The sequence below is a fragment of the Orbicella faveolata genome, unplaced genomic scaffold, assembly GCF_042242905.1.
Source record: "Orbicella faveolata isolate gen_17 unplaced genomic scaffold, um_ofav_v1 contig_24, whole genome shotgun sequence".
NCBI classification, from domain to species: domain Eukaryota; kingdom Metazoa; phylum Cnidaria; class Anthozoa; order Scleractinia; family Merulinidae; genus Orbicella; species Orbicella faveolata.
Window position 1 is genome coordinate 5,471,371 of NW_028301552.1, and position 21,130 is coordinate 5,492,500.

Below are 21,130 nucleotides of genomic sequence, written 5' to 3' on the forward strand. Positions count from 1 at the left end.
TTAACAAAATGAAACGGGTTTGAATTAACGCATTTTTACTTAACTGCTTATTTCGTAAGTAAACCGAGGCAATTTATCCCCTTGTGGAGCACTGGTTTCCTCGCCAAAATCGTTTTGTGCATCTACCGCCACCGCAAAAAGAGCCAGCGAGGACAAAATCACCAGCGCGTAAACTTCGAGTCCCATTTCCCGAACCCAAACAATAATTAAACCTCATGTATTATACATCAAATTGCGCCAAATTTATTCCTCTTTTCGTATTTCGCGGTAATGACCAGTTTTGTGCATGCGCCTTAGAGTTCTAGCCCCAGACTCTACGGCCAGTACTTGCATGTGGCATGAACGTCTCTTCGACGTGTCTGAATCGCTAACCAAAAGTCTAAAACAACCCGAACGAAATATTTTAATGATTGCCTTCAAATGCAGTGGTATAGAAAGCTTATATATGTTAGTTTTATAAAACTGAAGGTAAGAAAGATAGCAATCCAAATGGAATACACGAAAAAGAAGAAAATGTTCGAAAATTAGCGTGTTTTTGACTGACCCCAGACTGCGTGACATGTCACGAAAATCTGTAGAGGTAGATGTTACGCGTAAGTTTGATATGTTATATCTCGCTGAACCTCTTCCCGCAAAAAACCTGAAACGGCATCTGCCACGGAGGCCGGGCTACGTAAATGTCTACCGGTACTTCTTCTTATTCGGAGCTGCTTTAAATTCTAACATTTGCTTTCCTTCTCCATAGACCTCAATTATGATTTTTTTCTCTCTCTCTCTTTCTGGTAGGTCTTCCTCTAATTGCGCCTGCCTGTACGCTGCTACTAAGCTGCTGAGCTTCCAACAAAAAGGAAACGGCCCGGGGGAGGGGTTCGCCCTTATATGAGCTATATAGGTATGTGCGGCCCCAAAGCGTATGGTTTTTCAGCCGTTTTGGTCATAAATAGGGTATCGATTTTCGCTGATTTTGGCTATTTTGGTCATATATAGGGTAAGGGTTTTGGGAAGCGGGGCGCACACCCCAACCCAACTTTTCTGGGAATATCCCCCCGGGGAAAACGCTTTTGGCACTTGACGATGAACGGGAAACAGCAGTCCGGGATTTCTTTGCCTAAACATGAGTTTATTCAACTTTTTTGCCCGCTGACTTGAAACCTACTTACATTAGGAGGAATCTTCAAGTTTGTCTATTTTTCTCTTCTTTACGCGCTGCACGCGTGGACACTTGCTGCCAAGATCTCGCGACAACGTCTGCTTGTACTCGGCTGCCGTCGGTTACTGAGCTAAACCATGCCTGAGGAGGCGTTCAACTGTCGACAAACCTAGGCTGGCTTACTTTTGATTTTGCGACTATTTACCGAGGTTTGCTACTGTGATTACACGATTAAAAATTTCACTTCACTAAAGTTAAAACAAAACCAACGTAAACATCTCTCGTGAAAATACGGGTTTGCATGTTAAGTAAGGAAAATTGCGAATGCGCGCGCGTCAATTTCAACTGCAGGGCAGATTAAACATTAACGATTAATAGGCCTGCTCGCAGCCACTTAATTGAAGTCATTCTCTCAGTCGTAATATAACGCTATGAATACCCCATGACGGTACATTTGTCTTCACGGTCGATAAGATTAACTGAAGAAAAGAAATTGATGAACATCATCTCAGGAAATTCATACTTGAGAAATAACACGTTTTACCAAAATTGGTCATATAACGGTACAGCTCATGATATCTAATTAGTGAGTTTTCACCTGTTTATAAAGACATATGTTGCCTTATTTAACTAACCAGCTACAAAACTACAGACAGATATAAATTACCAATGATAATCGAAACATTGTCAGCTAAATGATAATTATTGGCTCAGTAAAACCTACGTAAGCGGAAGCTCATTCACAAACACGTTAAAATTGATACTATCTGTTTGACTCAAAGAGATCAGTGTCAATTTTAACGTGTTTGTGAATAAGCTTCCGCTTATCACAGTTTCGTCCAACGTAGCAATTTGCCGACTTTCCTCGTGCTTCCTCAGGAAACGATCATGTCTACCTATTTTTGTGTTTTCCTCTTGCTGTCTTCTCTGATAGACAGGACCTATTGTTCTTCAGGTAAGATTCTAAAACTGTAGTTGCTTGATAATGTTTAGTTGTCTGAGTGCGAATTTTTCTAATTAGCAAACATAGCGCGGCAGAAGTTGAAAAATCGATTTTTCTCTCTTTTCGTCCACAAATAGCCCTTAGGTAGATATGAAACATGAAATAGTTTTTTGGAGCTCGAAGCGCTTTAAATTCGAGAAAATCGAGGAATCGAAAACGATTTTCGCCTCGACGGTCGCCAAAATAGCCGATCGCAAAGGCTCAAAATTAGTAATCTGAACTTGATTTGCGTTCGCGTGTAAAGAAGAACCAACACTTATCGATACTCTTTCTTGAAAGACAAAGTATTCAGCTATCCAAACCAGGTTAGAATTTGACTTGAGCGCCATTTGAGAATAAACACACAATTTCTAAAAAAATCTCTTTCAGTTACTAGGTCGAATTCTTTATTTACAAATAAAATTCAGAGATATTTTTCGACATGTGCCATAACTCCAAATTCCTTGAAACTTCGCCTTTGGAGCACCTTTATGTTGTTGTAAAACATGTATTAAAATCAGCTTGGGTTATTCTTCGAGGGCTTTTTGAGGCCCGGCTGAAAAACTCTGATTTTACCTAAAAGATCACGAAAATTAAACAATGAACTTCTGCGCGTTGATCGGAGGGCAAGCGGGTACAGGCATTTTTAAGGTCCTTATATTATGAGTTCTCGTATAGTAATAAGCAAATTGTTTGCTTGCGCCTGTAATATAACGGTAAAACAGTTCAATCTCAACGCCAAAGTGACTTTATTTAATCCGAGTATGTTTTATCGCTTCGAATGCCAGATATTTGTGACGAAATGTCGATTTCACACCAAGGCGAAACAGGAAGTTAAAAGCGGTTTACTACGCGGCGTTCCAATAATTAATTTAAGATAACTAGTCGCTAAAGGAGATATTTACTGAATTAAAGCTTAAAAGAGTTGTCTTTTCTGTAAGCTATCAAGTTTGTTCGCAAAAAGTTATTTCAGAGTCATTTCAGGACTGGCAATACAGGTTAAATTTGGTAAAGAAATCTTCAGTTTCATTGTTTATTTTGATTGCAAGTCACGGTTTCATTCCCGGCCGTGGAGTTTACTATGTCCCACAGAGTGCGTTGTTTTACAAAAAGGAGGCCGTTTATTTCCGAAGTAAAACATGTTTCCAATAGTCTTTTGTACTTTTGTCAATATATAGATTAGTTAAAATTGGTATCTACTAACAAATCGGAGTACGAATTCCAATGAAAAGTTCGGTCAGAAATATTACCCGCCAAAGCGAAGTGTTTTTTACAATTTTTTTTTTTTTTTTTTTTTTTACGGCATATGCTTTATTTCAAAATACAAACATTATTTACAACATGGTGTGTCTGTCAAGTACAAACTACTTACAAGACCAAAAAACATTGCAATTCAGTTCTGATCTATTTAAATGTTCCAATGTCATTATGTATACCACCTACACAAGGGAAAAGAGATATTTACCCTTAAAACACTAAATTAATAAAACTAACTAATTAGACTAGAACGGTGCCCTTGAAGGAGCATCTTCTTTATGATATTTAACTATTAGATGAATTTTAATCTATGTTTTCAACATTATATTTTGTGTTTAATTTATTGACAAAATCAGAGAGAGTAATTGATCTATTGTGGAGTTTGCTGGTGTATATGTAATAGCGCATATACAGCATGGTATCTTACACTGCTACTAAGCTACTGAGCTTCTAACAGAAAGGAAATGGCCCGGGGGGTGGTACTCTCGTGTAAGGGATGCGATTATGGAATTATTTTGGGAAAACAATCATAAAACACACCATAGGACGACTACAGAAATTCACGAGGAACGTTTAATTCTAATGTGATTCCAGGGTTGAATAAAAGTTACGATAACATTATAAACCAACTCTGACAAAATTTTAACGTCTGGTCAAAGAATGACGCTGGAAAAGAGCCATGGCGGCGCATTTGTCTTCACTGACTTTAGCTTGCATTTATGTATGTCTTTCTTCTTTCATGATAACAATATCGTCTTTAATGTAAATATTAATTTAAATTAACTTAGAATGCGGCCAACGCCAACTTTTATCTACATGACAGTGACGTCCAACTCGAAAGCTCATAGGCTACTTTGGTCACTGTACACAATTAAATATTGTTTCTTCTAGTTAATTTCTATCTGTATTTATTTTTCCTATAGCATTGTAAACCATCTTACGTTAAGTTGTTTTTCTGTAAATAGTGTGCGATAATAAAAAACTGAACTGAAAACTGAAACTGAAACTGACACCCGACTAGGCAAACTGACGAACAGACATTGATGAACATCATCTCAGGAAATTCATACTCGAGAAATAATACATTTTACCAAAATTGATCATATAACGGTACAGCCCATGATATCTAATTAGTGCGTTTTCACCTGTTTATAAAGACATATGTTGCCTTATTTAACTAACCAGCCACAACACCACAGACAGATATAAATTACCAATGATAATCGAAACATTGTCAGCTAAATGATAATTATTGGCTCAGTAAAACCTACGTAAGCGGAAGCTTATTCACAAACACGTTAAAATTGACACTGATCTGTTTGAAATTGGAAAACACAAACTTATCGCAGTTCCGTCCAACGTCCGACTTTCCTCGTGTTTCCTCAGGAAACGATCATGTCTACCTATTTTTGTGTTTTCCTCTTGCTGTCTTCTCTGATAGACAGGACCTATTGTTCTTCAGGTAAGATTCTAAAACTTTAGTTGCTTGATAATGTTCAGCTGTTAATGCTTTTAAGCAGGTGATGTGTCCAACACACTTTAAAAACAAGTTATATAGAAATATTATAAGAAACGATTTGGAAATACATGAGACAAGAAATATAAGTGATAGAAACCGACGTTTCGGTGCATCTTGCCCCATTATCAAGGTTACATAATTAAAGATAAAAAGCGGTTTGTCAAGAGGCTAAGTTGAAGCGAATTTGCATAAAAGAGTACGAAGCTAATTACATGAATACTTTAGCACAAAGAGAGTCAGACTGTACTTTCAGTGCTGGTTTAAGATCTTGAATACACAGCATTTTATTAACAAAGCAGTCAAATTTCTTCATGCATTTCTTGATTACATTGAAGCGTGCTAAGAAATTGGTCGGAACAGCAGTGTTATGTTCTTTGGAATAATACTTATATTTAGCACCCAAGCATGCATCTTTTATGATTTGTATTACAAGTGTTCCGCCGTTAGTGTGAGAGAAAAGTGTCGAAAGTGTCTTGTTTACAATAGAAAAGGCGGACTACATTCTTGCTAGTTACTTGATAGCATTCAACTGTAAAAAAAGTCAAACATATATTAGACAATACTTTAAAACATAATTCACTGAGAGAGAAAGTTTGCTTTCTTCTTTTTCCTCTTCTCTTTTCAAAACCTCAGAGAGAAAAAGCAATCTTATTTTACACGTCATGTCCGTCGACTCTTTCGGAACATGCAATGCTGGCGCTTAATTACGATTTACGATGTGTAAGCGACTATTAAGATCTTTATAAAGGTGAATGAGTATTGCTACCGCTGCAGAAACAACCTAAAGAAACAATCACGAGCGAGGCCACTCTCGCTTTAAGTCTCACCTTTCAGTCCCCGCGCAATACAAAGATTGTAGCAATCTTATTAATTTAAACAACCTTGGTCGTGTGGTCGAGTGATTCCTCTCTTAACACTCCATTAGCTTTCACGAGCCAAACGTTACGTACATACATGTACGTCTAAAAGAACCATACCACCGTGATCAATATTCCGTTTATTTGGAGGAAAGGTGACTCGCCTGCCAACAAGGTTTCCTTGCAAGCTACAAAGTAAGTCACCTGGCCTGGGTTGTTCTAAAGGTGGATAACGCTACCCACCGGATAGATCACTATCCGGTAGATAGTGCGGTTTGTTTTGTTAACACATCCCATTGGATAGCGATTTATCTGGTGAATATCGTCCCTGCTGTTCAAAGGAGGAGGACGAACCTGCTGCTTTGAGACAACTCCCAAAAACCGGCGTTATCAATCGAAGTCACCTGTATAAGAAAAAGTTCCGCTTTCCATTGGAAGCTAATTCAAACGAGCTAAGATATACTGCAAGGCTGGAATTAACTGAAAAGGACATAAATATACCGTAAAATCACCTTATTATAACGCTGGTACAGTATTGTATACTAGAATTTCGTATAATGATAGAAGCTTACATTTTCTCACTCGTCAGACTCGAAAATTATAAACTTAATACAAGCGAAAAAAAATGCCCATCAGCCGTATTAAACAACGTCCTGCTAAATGCAACTTCTCCGCATGGAAAATAAGAAGACTTCAACCTCTGAAACACTCGCAATAGCTCACTTTGAAAAAGAGAGATGGCCTGGGACAAGGGTATCCGAGCGAGCGTTTATGGAATTACTTCGGAGACGCCATCAACAAACATCGTGAGACGATTTTTTAGAACTGACTACCGAACTCCAAGAGGAACGTTGAGTGCGAATGTGATAGTGATTTCAGGGTTGATTTTAGGGTACATTTTACGCCTATCGAGAAGAACTGAAGAACACCAATTTATAAACATCACCTTAAGCACTTCACCTCTGCATATTGGTGACACATTTTCGCCAAATTAAAATTGGTTACATAACGGTGTACCTCTTCATATTTAATGAATTATTGTAAGACATTTATTTTGTTTTATTTAACAAACCAGCCACAACAATAGAAACAGCTCTTGTCTAAATTGCCAATGATGATCGAAATATTAGATAACGGCAAGCGAATATTAAGGTTAAGAGCCGACGTTTCGGCGTCATCGTGACACCATTAAGGGAGCTTAAGCAACGACGACGTCGACGCCGAGGACGACGCCTTGTAAAAAATGAATTTATATTTGACCAACGAAATTTGCGATTGTCTAGATCTTTTTAGCAAGCAAATGATTCTAAAAACGTGCTTAGGCTAACTATGCAGCGACAGCGGTCAATTCCAAATTAAAATGCGAAATATTAGCCGTCGTCGTCAACGTTCCTTGGACGCCGCAGAACTTGGCCGTCATTTCACGTTGTTGTTGTTGTTTTTGCAAAGAATTGAACAAAGATTATAACGCACGTGCAGAGCTTTCCAATAATTCTTCTCTGGCCTGTTTGTTTCGCCGTTGGAAAGGACTTTTCCCACTTGCAGGGCGCAAAATTTTACCGGTGGATTTTTCCGCCGGTGACGTCAATACACATTAACCAATGAACAACCAAGTACTGACTATACGTCATGACGTCGCGCGCGATCAACAACACAACTCGCAGAGCAAATGTCTGCTGAGTTCAAAAATCTTTTTCAGTTAGCTTTAGCTTTTGTTCTCGGATATACACTTAAGGATATGAATTTTATGGAAGCAATTGAATATGGTCTATCCAACTTAATTTCAAGTCTTTGAAAGAAGGACAGGGAAAAGCAGTGGAAGGCTATTTATGCGACCAATACGTGTTTGTTTAATTACGGACGCGATTTGAGCTCCTGCGTGATCCGGATCGTTTGAGAGAATTAACTAAGTTTGGACCTTTCAAAGAAGAACAGAGCCGTTCCTGCAGTTTGTGTAATTGTTGCACTTTTAGTTGATTTAATGAATGACCAAGTTTCTTCTCTACAAAGAAAGGGCATCACAACAAATTTGCATCGGCCGTTTTACCGACTTTACCGTATTGAAAGCGATCGTCGATGGATGAAAGACTCTTGGGAACAGCGCTTTTATTCTCTCCCGTTCGTTGCGATTTCGATTCTCAACGTTATTTAATCAAGAGAGTTTTACAGAATTAAGGTTGTCCCCGACTTATTCCGCCTTCTTTAGTAAAATCGGATTCTTGTCGGTACAAGCTACATCTACATGAGTTTGTAGCAATTGTCAGGCAGCTCTCTGTTCGACAGCTGGTTAATCTAGACTAAAATAATCTCGATCGGTATAAACACGGTTTTGTCTCTTGAGGAGGGGTTACTCAATGGAACAGCTTTTGCCGTTTGTCTGCTGACTACATACTCCACTTTACACAAATAAATTTATTTGAGTTAGGGAACAGTACTCGTACTATCGTAAACTTTTTGATGGGATGCTTTCGCGACGATCGCGCGCGGTGCACATGGAAAGTGAAAAATGTCAATCATGTTTTTCGCGCCAAACATTTACGCTCTGATTCACATTCCTGCAAGTGAAACAAGTCGACCTCTCGCGACTTACGTCGCTCGCGCTCGCGCTCGCCCTCGCGACTTTGTCGCTCGAAGATTATCCTCTTGCTTCGCTCGAGGGAGATAAATAGTCAAGGATTAAGAAAAGGTCGACTTGTGGCAAGTCTAGCTTTTGTGTTTTTGGCTTCTAATTGCCGGTAGGAGGCGCGGTGGCCTTAGAATGTTTATTTCTCTTTTGTAGATATCTTAATGTAAATTTTCCCTTTCTTTCATAGCTTGGCTATTCTTCTTGTCTCGCAAATATTAATTTTTATGATTAATTGGTCATAAGACTTCGTGTGGTCCAATTCGAACTGTAATCATACTCGTGATAAACAAATCGGACTCCAACTGTGCGGTCGTCCGATTTTGTTATCACTCTTTTGATAACAGACCGAAGAAGAGTTCAACCTCCGAAACACTCGCAATAGCTCACTTCAACTGAAAGAGTGATGGCCTGGGACAAGGGCTTCCGAGCGACCGTTTATGGTATAATTTCGGGGAAACCATCCGAACACACATCGATCGTGGGAGGCGAAACTTTTAGGAGGCTACGGAACTTGCAGAGAAACGTTAAATGCGAATGTGATACTGATTTCAGGATTGGTTATAAGTTGAGAGTACATTAAGAACCGACTCTGACCAGATTTTAAGGTCTGACCGAGGGATAACGCAGGAATTAAGATATGGCGATACATTTTGCTTCACGCCTATTGAGATAAGCTAAAGAATAGAAATTTAGATCATTTGAACTGGCACTTCATCACTGCATATTATTATAAAATTTTACCAAAATTGATTATATAACAGTGTACCTCTTGGCATGATATTTAATGAATTATCATTTGTTTATAAAGACATTTATTTTGTTTTACATAACAAACCAGCCACAACACTAGAAACAGCTCTTTGTCTAAATTACCAATAATGATTGACATATTATCAGCTAAATGATAATTATTGGCGAAGTAAAACCTACGGAACTGGAAAATATTCATTCACCAACAAGTTAAAAATTGGCGCAGAGCTGTTTTGCAACTGGAAAGTACAAACACATCGGGTTTTTATTGAAAAATTACAATTCGTGAACTTTTCTCGCGTGTTGGGGATGTAATTATGGAATTGTTTCGGCAAAACAATCATAAAGCACACCACCGAAGGACTTCAGAAATTCAAGAGGAACGTTTAATTCGAAGGTGATTTCAGGGTTGAATAAGAGTTACGATAACATTATAAACCAAAGCTGACCAAATGTTAACGTCTGGTCAAGGAATAACGCTGGAAATAAGCCATGGCGGCGCATTTGTCTTCACTGACACCCGTTTAGGCAAACTGACGAACAGAAATTTATGAATAACAATAGTAATAATAATAACGAAATACTATCATATTCAATGATAATTATTGGCTTAAAGTTTTAAAGGTAGAAATTTTCAAGGTAGAAACATCAACTCGGAAAAGAATTCCGAGTTCCAGATAGGATTTGAACCCACGAGCCTCCGTGATCTAGTCGGATACTCTAACCACTGAGCTACTGGAGACTCTATGGTGGGCAAGGGTGAAATGTGGGTCTTTAACTGGAACCGCATCGCGCAGTCACACAGCCAAATGATGTCTTGGCGCATATGAACTCACTAACTGCATCGCGCAGTCACTTTAAGGCGTTTTATTTATCATGTCCACTGCTTCCTTCTATTGTGTTTTTCTCTTGCTGTAATTTTTTTAAAGTAAAACCAGTGAGCAGCACGTCTGCGAACTACTTGAGTTGTAAAACTTTTTTATTTTCTCCTACGCGTTTCGTGTGACTAGCGCACACTTCTTCAGGGAGTTTAACAATACAATCAAGTATACCTGTATATATACCTAGATACAATTCTGCATTTCGCAAAAAACGACACCTGCGGATTTGCGTATACAAACCGCTCGGTAATGCGTCTAGGAAACAGGCGTAAAAATATTATTAAGGTATGACATATTTTAAGTGTGACATAACTATTTGGGGCCCACAGTTTTAGCTAAAACTGTGGGCCCCAAATAGTTATGTCACACTTAAAATATGTCACACCTTAATAATATTTTTTACGCCTGTTTCCTAGACGCATTACCGAGCGGTTTGTATACGCAAATCCGCAGGTGTCGTTTTTTGCGAAATGCAGAATTGTATCTAGGTATATATACAGGTATACTTGATTGTATTGTTAAACTCCCTGAAGAAGTGTGCGCTAGTCACACGAAACGCGTAGGAGAAAATAAAAAAGTTTTACAACTCAAGTAGTTCGCAGACGTGCTGCTCACTGGTTTTACTTTAAAAAATTTTTTTAAAAAATAACAAGGGCCAATAGTTCCTCAGGTTAGATTCTAGATCTTTAGTCGCTTGACAAAACTCTAATGTTTAAAGACAGATGTTGTGTTCAGTAGCCTTTAGAGTCAAGTTATATATGTGGCAAAGAATATTAGCCTTTTCTACAAGAGAATGCTTTGCTTTGTCTTAATTATGACGAGACTTCGACGCTATACACTTGTCTGTTGAGTCGGTGAAGTCTCTCAGAATCCCTCGGCGAGCTTCGTTCATCAGTTCTGTTTTCAAAGCGCGATGCATTATTAATCTGTTTTTTCTGGTTCAAAGAAGACTGTCACCAACCTGTGTGACTTTTGCATGGTTTCTACTACAAAGTGATCTCGCCCGTTAGTGTGAGAGTAAAGTACCTCGTCTACAGAAAAATACACGGGTTAGATTCTCGCTAGTTGCTTAATTAAAAACAAATGTACAAAGACAGGTGAACTGTTACACAATTCATCAATATATGATTAATGAAAGAATTCTTTTTTCGGAGGTTTGTTTTCTTCTTAAACCTCTTCTCTTAACAAAACTTCAGAGAGAAAGAGCAGTCTTACTTTGCATGCCGTGTCGGCCGAGTCTTTCGGAACATGCAATGTTGACGCTTGATTAGGATTTCCGATGTTTAAGCGACTATTAAGATCTTTCATAAAGTTGAATGAGTATTGCTATCGCAGCAGTTTCGCTTACGAAAGATTGACAGTTGTATTTCATGAGACCCAGAGTAAACTGTTCTGTCTAAAACTAAACAGCCACGAGGCCACTCTCCGTTCAAAGGCTCGACTTTCGTTCAGGATCAATACAAAGTGCAAACCATTAAATACTACAGACCATCGCGCGTCAAAACATTTGATATTTACGTTTGGCAGAACCATGCCATACATGCTTGGCAAATTAAGAATTAACGATTAAAGGCCTGCTCACGGCAACTCATATTGAAGTAATTCTCTCAGTCTTAAAACAACGCTATGAATAACCCATGGCGGTACATTTGTCTTCACGGTCGATGAGGTTGACTGAAGAACAGAAATTTATTAACATCATCTCAGGTAATTCACACTAGCTCATACTTGATTAACTGACACATCTTACCAAAATTGGTCATGTTAAGATACAGCCCTTGATATCTAATTAATGAGTTTACACCTGTTTATTAAGACATATGCTGCTTTATTTAACTAACCAGCAACAACACTAGACAACTCTTTGTCTAAACTACCAATGATAACGAAGCATTATCAGTTAAATGATAGTTATCAGCTGAGTATTAAAACCTACGTGAGTGGAAACTTGTCACTGATCCGTTTTTCAATTGGAAACTTCCAGAAACGTATCGTTTTGTTCAAACGTAGCTATTTACTGACGTTAATAGTGTTTCCTCAGGAAACAATCATGTCTACCGTTTCCTATTTTTGTGTTTTCCCCCTGCTGTCTTCTCTGATAGCGAGGGCCAATTGCTCTTGAGGTGAGATTTTAAGACTTAAGTTGCTTGATAACGTTTAACTCTAATGCTTTAAGGCAGGTGTTGTGTCCAGCACATTTTAAAGACAAGTTATATAGAAGCGGCTGGGATAAATCCCCTTTGTATGAGAGAATGTCCTATTTTGTCTTAATCACGAAAAGGCTTCGACGAGGGAAATTATCAATGTTTTACACTTGTCTGTTGAGCCCTTTGAGTGTTTTTGGAGTCCCTCGGCAGGCGCTGTTAATCGGTCCTGTTTTTAAAGCTAGCATGAAGGAGATAAAGTAAATTAAGAGGAGCTTACTTCAAAGAAACCTGCTACCCACCCAAGCAGGCATCTTGTATTATTTCTACTACAAGTGTTCTACTGTTAGTGCGAGAGAAAAGTGTCTCGTTTACAATAGAATATAAAGGCTATATTCTTGCTAATTGCTTGATGGCATTCAACTGCAAAAAAAGACAAACGAATGTTTAAGGACAGACTATATATGCTTGGCAACACTAAAACATTATTCACCAGGGAGAATCCCTTTTTGAGATTTGTTTTGTTCTAAAACCTCTTCTCTGAACAAAACCTCAGAGAATAAAAGCAATCTTTCTTTACATGTTGCGCTGAGCGGGTCTCAGTTTCGGAATAATGCTGACGCTTATGGTTACGATTCCCGATGTGTAAGCAACTATTAAGATTTTTATAAAGGAGACTGAATGCTGCTACCGCTGCAGATTCGCTTACAAGTGATTCAAGGTTGAAGTTCATGAGATCTAGTCTAAGGTGTCCTGCGTAAAGAAACAACAACGAGGTCACTCTCGCTTAAACTCTAAACTTTCAGTTTCCTGAGCAATACAACAGCATAGCTGTGGCCGATCCATTCCTGTTTCAACGCTCCATTAGCTTTCACGAACCAAAAGTTATGTTGATACGTTTGGCATGACCATGTCACACATTTTCAATGTTCAGTTAACTTGGGGGAAAGGTGACTTGCCTGTCAATAAGCTTTCTTTATAAGCAAGGAGGTAACGGTTTCCTGGTAGCTAGGGTTACTGCGAAATAAATTGAGGACTCCATTTTGTTTATAATTTTTCCTTCAGCCTGCAAAAAAACAAACTAAGTGTCGGTTCCAACTAAAACGCCGTTCAAAGGGAAAAGGAACGCTTGGAAAATGTGGTGCTTCAAAGCACTTCGACTATCGACATTATTAATCAAAGTCACCTGTATAATAAAGTTTCGTTTTCTATTGCAAACTAAATTCAGCAATCTAAGGATATACCGCGAGGCTGACAAGGCCGAAATTTGCTAAAAAGGATTTCTTTGCTTGAAAATAAAATACAGTGAAACCTCTTCAGTATACCGTTGAGAGAAGATAGTATAAGAATTTCGTATAATAACAGGGACTTCCATGGCGAGATTCAGAAAGTAATAATTTTTGATGCGGAAATTGTATGATATATGGTAAGATGCTTCCCTCGCCATGCAGGCTCGATAGCTACTTACAAGCAAAAAAAAATACCCAGCCGTACAACGTCCTGCTAAATGCAACTTTTCCGCATGAAAAATGAGAAGAGTTCAACCTCTGAAACACTCGCGTTATCTCACTTCGACTGAAAAAGAGTGATGGCCCGGGACAAGGGCATCCGAGCGAGTGTTTATGGTATTATTTCGGGAAACCATCCGAACACACATCGATCGTGGGAGGCGAAACTTTTAGGAGGCTACGGAACTTGCAGAGGAACCTTAAATGCGAATGTGATACTAATTTCAGGATTGGTTGTAAGTTGAGAGTACATTAAGAACCGACTTTGACCAGATTTAAAGGTGTGACCGAGGGATAACGCGGGAATTAAGATATGCTGGTACGTTTTGCGTCACGCCTAAAGAATAGAAATTGACATCATCTGAAGCGCTTCATCACTGCATATTAATAGCACATTTTACCAAAATTGTAACAGTGTACCTCTTGATATTTAATAAATTATCATTTGTTTATACAGAAATTTCTTTTGTTTTATATAGCAAACCACTTGTCAGCCACAACACTCGGACATCTCTTTGTCTAAATTAACAATGATGATCGAAATATTATCAGCTAAATGATAATTATTGGCTAAGTAAAACCTACAGAACTGGAAAATATTCATTTACCAACGAGTTTAAAATTGGCGCAGAACAGTTTTGCAAATGGAAACTACAAATACATCGGGTTTTTGTTGAAAAGTTACGATTCGTGAACTTTTCTCGAGTTAGGGATGCGATTATGGAATTATTTTGGCAAACAATCATAAAGCACACCACAGGACGACTACAGAAATTCAAGAGGAACGTTTAATTCGAAGGTGATTTCAGGGTTCAATAAGAGTTACGATAACATTAAAAACCAAAGCTGACGTCTGGTCAAGGAATAACGCTGGAAATAAGCCATGGTGGCACATCTGCCTTCACTGACACCCCATTAGACAAACGGACGAACAGAAATTTATCATGAACGTCACCTCAATATCAATAACACATTTTACCAAATTGGTTGTATATTAACGGTACATCCCTTGATATTTAATTAATTTTCAAAGGCCTGTTTATAAGAACTCGCTCATTTTGTTTTATTTAACTAACCAGTCATAACACTAGACAGCTCTTTGTATAAATTACCAGTAATAACGAAACATTGTCTTATTCAATGATAATTATTGGCTTAAAGTTTTAAAGGCTACGAAATGAATCGTTTTATTGTCATGTCCACTGTTTCCTTCTATATTGTTTTCTCTTGTTGTCTTCTCTGATAACAAGGGCCAATTGTTTAGATGCTAGAGCTTTAGTCGCTTAATAAAACTCTAATGTTTGAAGACAGATGTTGTGTTCAGTACTCTATAAAGTCAAGTTATATATGTGGCAAAGAATATTAGCTTTTTCTACAAGAGAATGCTTTGCTTTGAATTAATTATGACAAGACTCCGACGCTATACACTTGTCTTGTGAGTCGGTGAAGTCTCCGCTCAGGATCCTTCGGCGAGCTCCTTTAATCAGTCCTGTTTTCAAAGCGCGATGCATTTTTAATTTGACTTTTCTGGTGGAAAGAAGCCTGCCGCCAACCTGAGTGACTTTTGTATGTTTTCTACTCTAAAGTGATCCACCGTTAGTGTGAGAGTAAAGTATCTTGTCCTCGAAAGAATGCACGGACTAGATTCTCGCTAGTTGCTTAAAAACAAATGTTCAGAGACAGGTGAAGTGTTATGCAATACATAAATACATGATTTACTAGGGAAGAACACTTTTTTAGAAGGTTTGTTTTTCTCTTAAACCTCTTCTCTTAACAAAACCTCAGCCGGAGAGAAAAAGCAATCTTACTTTGCATGCCGTGTCGGCCGAGTCTTTCGGAACATGCAATGTTGACGCTTGATTACGATTTCCGATGTGTAAGCGACTATGAAGATTTTTCATAAAGTTGAATGAGTATTGCTATCGCTGCAGTTTCGCTTACGAATGATTGACAGTTGTATTTCATGAGATCTAGAGTAAACTGTTCTGCCTAAAACTAAACAACCACGAGACCGCTCTCCGTTCAAACGCTCAACTTTCGTTTAGGATCAATACAGAGTGCAAACCATCATAAATACAAACCATCGCGCGTCGAAACATTTGGTAGTTACGTTTGGCAGAACCATGCCATACATGCTTGGAGGAGAGGTGACTCGCCTGCCAACGAGCTCTTTTCGATTCGCGGGCTACACAATGACTCACCTAGAAAGGTTATTCGTGAAACAAATGAACGACTTCATGTTACGATAAAACTGCATTCATAAGGATTCTTCTACCTTTCATCTACCGGAGTGTCTTCAGTTTATTTTTCTTCTGGGGTTATTACTCCACATCTGCTAATAAGTTAAAGAATTCCCTTATTTTTAAGGTAACTTTTCTTTCGGCTCGGACGAAAGCAAAATGCTACAAAATTTAAGCTAGACTAAATGCTTCGAGGCGCGCGAGAGAAACTGAAACTGCGCTTCGAGAAGCAGGCAGGAAGGCAGCCAGCCAGGCTGCACTTGACAGCAAAGGCAACATCAGGCTTAATACGGACAAGTTGAGAAAGAACACAAATTACAACATCATTACATTCTTACATTTTTACTTACCAACCGCAAAGCAGGAGAAGATGAGTTTAATATTGTAACCTGAAAACTCTGAACCATGGATGAATCCTGATAATAGCCAAAACGTAGGTACACTGTAGGAAACACATTGTTTTAAAAAATTGGGAAAAAACCCACAAACGACTAAAATATTGCTTCCCAAGATAAATACATGTTGACAAGAGCATTCCGTTGCAGTTAACACTTTTCACGCGTCGACTTTTCTTCAGCCAGGTATCTGCCAGCTTCTGCCATCAAAATAATTAAGTTCCTTAATTTGTAGTTCAAACCTAAATGATTGCTATTTTACCACTGTCGTGTATGTTTTAAAATTCGATAGCAAGATACTTTTTTATATACCTGAAAGCTTTACTCCGCTCAAACTGGTAACAAAGCTTTTGAATTATCCTAAATGTTAATGATATGTAGACTAATTACTCAGGTAATCTGCGGTTATGATAGTTTTCTAATAGCGCGGTTTAACACAACGAAACGAACGTGATGTGAGCTCTATTCACTTGTTTGCTCGTAATAATGCACATATATTATCGTTCTTTCCCCAGGAACAAACGCTTTTCAACCAGATGACAATTCTATCAGTCAGACTTTTAAACAGCGTCAGTTCTCAAAGGACGAGTTCCATTATCTGAATGCGACTCGAGTTGGAACATTCACCGTATACGACATCTTTGATTGCATCTTTGAATGCCTCAGCAGTCCCTCGTGCCTTTCTTTTAACTTGGCCGCCTCCAAAGGAGAAGATGGAAAACTTTGGTGCGATCTGCTGTCTTCTGATAGGTACAGAAACTTCAGAGAGTACAATGAAAACATGACTTCGCATCACTTTTTCACTATGGTAGGGCCTGGTTTCTGATACGTACGTTTCTTTACCACACTGATATTGCTACTTTACTCCAAATCATCAAACCAAGTTCCTTTTATAACCATGAATTATTTCTGCTTATTTCAGTCGTCCTGTTCTTCCATGCCGTGTCAAAACGGAGGTACCTGTGTGACGAATTACAAGTATAACACCTTTGAATGCTATTGTGACAAAGGATTCATTGGTGAATATTGTGAGAAAGGTAGACTGCCAACTTTATTCAGTTAGATTTGTTTCATTTGAACCGTTTTAACGTGGTCATCTCCATACGATAGCTACGAATGTTGACATTGCTCCAGAATTGGTTGAACGACTACATCCGACTACCGGTGTGCATATGACCGCTTCAATCGCTGCAGAATAAAAATACTGTCTGAGAGGACCTGGATCACCCAACGATCGCTACGTTTGTCAGAGAATTGTTTCCATATGGTCCGCGCAATGATCAGCTGAACGTTTTTCAGTGATCGTAGCAATCATTTGCCTGATATGGAAACCAACTATTAACCATCAGTGGTTCTAAAAATTAAATATTTTTTCTGTTTGCAGCTGTGACGTCATGCAAAGAACTGTACAACGTACACAAGTAAGTCAATAATTTTAAATGTTAGACATTTTAAAGAAGTTCTCATGATTACCATTAGTTAAGAATCCTTATTTTAGTTCTTATTTTCCTTATTTCCATTCTAGGTAATCGTATGAATGCGTGTTCAGTTAAGCATTTACACTACGAGTGATATTGGAAATTCTCTCAAAATTGTGCGAGCCTTTAGGCGAATTCAGTTTGTAAGAATTTTGAAATATATCACGAGTAGCTAGAGTGAATCATACGATTACTTATTTATTATCTGACTAAGAAAATTTCTAACTCGCGCGCGTTTCAGGGATTTGCACTCCTGCGGGGCAAATTAAAAGTTTTCGATAAATTGGCCTGCTCTCAGCCAATCACGATTAGGTAATTTTCTAGTCAAGTAACAACGATGGAAATTGAAAGTGGTTGTTAAGCACTACGTTTTAAACCTAACTGTTAACTGTTCCTAATTAGAGCGTTGAGGTAAACTTTGAAAACAGCCCTAAAAACAAAACAGATTTCACAAAATGTGGCCACCTATCAAGCAAATGATTTTGTATTTATTGTTTGCAACTTTCTCAGGACGAAAACAAAAGGTAGAATGATCTAGATACCGGTCTAGAAGGGAAAATCTAGACTGCGGTCACTATCGATTTAAGCCAATCATATTCGCACCGCGTGAATTTGACAGTTTCCGGTCCTTGCGAGACACGGCTATATAATAATAATACGTTTTTTAGACGAAGGACCATAGTTAATAGAGGGGACTGGTTATGAAGCCCAGCAAACATCAAAGGAGCAAACAGAGATGCCAAAATTTATGTTGGAAAGTCCACGACCGTACATAATCTTTTGTTTTGCGCTCATACACTATGAATGAAGTACTTAACCAACACGTTTCTGTTGGTTAGTTCCTCGGCACAGAGTGAACAACTATTGTGTTTTTTGCACGGTCAAGGCCAAAAAAGTGAGCAAAAACATACAACAAAGAACTTTGTCGTTTTTCATAACCATAATCTTTTTACGTTTTTTTACACGAAGGACCATAGTTAATAGAGGGGACTGGTTATGAAGCCCAGCAAACATCAAAGGAGCAAACAGAGATGCCAAGATTTATGTTGGAAAGTCCACGACCGTACATAATCTTTTGTTTTGCGCTCATACACTATGAGTGAACTACGTAACCAACACGTTTCTATTGGTTAGTTCCTCAGTACAGAGTAAACAACTATTGCGTTTTTTGCACGGCCAAGGCCAAAAAAGTGAACAAAAACATACAACAAAGAACTTTGTCGTTTTTCATAACCATTCCCCTCTTTTAACTATGGAAGGACTAACGATTTAAACATCAGCGTAACTAACTCGCTCCCTTTATCGACTTCAAGTTCAGATAAATGAACTTAGAAGCTGTATTGCCACCGTCATATTCAGACGATTTCTCAGACAAAACAAGCAAACTATCTATTTAAGCTCTAAATATTATACTAACAAGTGAGCAGTGTTGAAACCAGTGAACATTTATTTCAACTCAATCTCAAGTTTCTTCAATTCAATAACTTTTATTATTTTTCACATCAAACAGGTCCAGCGTGAGTCAGCTGGTTACGCTCCACATAGACTCAAAACCAACTGCTGTTCTCTGTCACATGGGAGATTTTGGATGTGGAGATGGGGGATGGACACCGGTCATGAAGATTGACGGAAACAAGGTATCACATTCACCTCTCTACTCGTACAAGCCAAGAATCATTATCTGTAAAACTTAAATGGCTTCTTTTAGATGGAATGAAATGAACTCGCTATTCTTGGTGGGATTTAGCAGAAGTAACTCAGCTCAGTTAGTCGAGATTCTCAACATAATGTTTGATGTTTCACGCAATCCTTTGGTTTTGCGGATTCGTTTGGACCAGAAAATTGTTTACAACAAAACATTATGTTTACGAGGTCACCGAAACAGTACTCTGTAAGAATTCCAAAGTTAGATGATTAAATGAGCATCATTCTTTATATACGAGAGGCATTTTATATTTTAAAATGAACAGAACATTTATACTTTTTCTCCTCAGAGTACATTTCATTATAACTCGTCTTACTGGAATGATAAAAGCGAATACAACCTTCCTGGAGGGGAGACTGGGTTTGACTCACAAGAGACCAAGTTACCGACCTATTGGAACACATCCTTCTCCAAGATCTGTCTTGGTATGAGGATCGGCCAACAGATCAACTTCATTGTCGTCAACAAGCGGGCCAACTCTCTGTACTCAGTACTCGCTGACGGCCAATACCGCAACACCTCACTGGGTCGTAACAAGTGGAAGACTCTGATTGGCTTACAGGCCTCTTTGCAGCGCTACTGTAACAAGGAAGGATTCAATGTTGGGACTGCCCAAAGCGGTGAATCCATAGCAAGAATAGGTATCATTAGTAACGACCATAATTACTGCGCGGGTTGTGATTCCAGAATCGGGTTTGGTACAGGAGGGTATCCTGATGACTCCAACACCTGTGGAAACGAAGCTTTATGGTCACCAGATAATGGCAACAAACACATCAAAGCTATTGGTTACATATTAGTGCAGTAAGAAGGAACTAATGAAATGACGTCAATATCGATTACCTAAATCAATATACTCGAAACCTAAGAGAGTGAATCCCCGATATAGGTCCTCTAACTAAGGTAACCCCTCTGAAAGTGATTCCCCTGAAATAAAACTGCGCATGGATTTTCGTTCAAACTCTGTCCAATGAATATTTATCATATGAGAACTTAAATTATAAAATAAAAAAGGGGGGTGCCCATGCTTGTTAAGGAGCAGTGAGGCATTAAAAATGTCCCATTTTAGCGTTATTCAATGCTTATTACAAGAACGCATTCCAAGTTATTGTAAACTCTTTGTGAGCCCAGACTCACGAAAACACGCCTCAAACTACAGTCAATACTTGTGTCGGGCACAAATAAACTTTTTAAGTTTGATTTTGACAGACAGCTAAATCTTTTTTTAAAATATTGGAACCAAATTGCTTGCCACGGCTATCAAACTGCCAAATAGAAAAGACTACAGTGCAGCTGCTATTTCTTTTTATTTATTCAATTTTCAAACATAGAAATCAGATCAGACTTCTCACGCAAAACTAATGATTAGTTGATTAAAATGACTGGAAAAAAATTTGGGGTGCCCGAGCTCGTTAGTGAGCTATAGCCATTTTTCAACTGACAGAACTCAATATCAAGGCAAATCCGCCATGTTTTCAATGTGCGCGTGCACGAACGCGAGCTAATGACGCCATAAATTATCTGCAGTAAGGATGCGCAATGCAATACTGGGGAATGACCTTAAGTTATTTTCAGGAGACATTGTACCCAGTTCTTCCGCGGATATTTTTGGCGCGTTGCGTGGATGTTTTCGTGGAG

The 21,130-nt window shown here is 38.5% G+C and overlaps 1 protein-coding gene across 1 annotated transcript; it reads left to right on the forward strand.

Annotated features, from left to right (window-relative positions):
• The first annotated feature begins 17,207 nt into the window (after positions 1-17,207).
• Positions 17,208-20,331, forward strand: LOC149110068 (putative skeletal organic matrix protein 5). Its single transcript, XM_089291719.1, has 4 exons — positions 17,208-17,346; positions 17,694-17,730; positions 19,298-19,424; positions 19,782-20,331. The coding sequence occupies exons 1-4, from the start codon at positions 17,208-17,210 to the stop codon at positions 20,298-20,300; spliced, it is 822 nt and encodes a 273-aa protein (XP_089147845.1). The 3' UTR covers positions 20,301-20,331.
• The last annotated feature ends 799 nt before the right edge of the window (positions 20,332-21,130 follow it).

Excerpts from the sequence above, each read along its gene's own strand:
- LOC149110068 (XM_089291719.1), top strand. The coding sequence starts at position 17,208 with ATGAATTATTTCTGCTTATTTCAGTCGTCCTGTTCTTCCATGCCGTGT. Across the intron at positions 17,347-17,693 it reads TGGTGAATATTGTGAGAAAG|CTGTGACGTCATGCAAAGAA; the intron begins GTAGACTGCCAA and ends TTCTGTTTGCAG. Across the intron at positions 19,425-19,781 it reads TGAAGATTGACGGAAACAAG|AGTACATTTCATTATAACTC; the intron begins GTATCACATTCA and ends TTTTCTCCTCAG.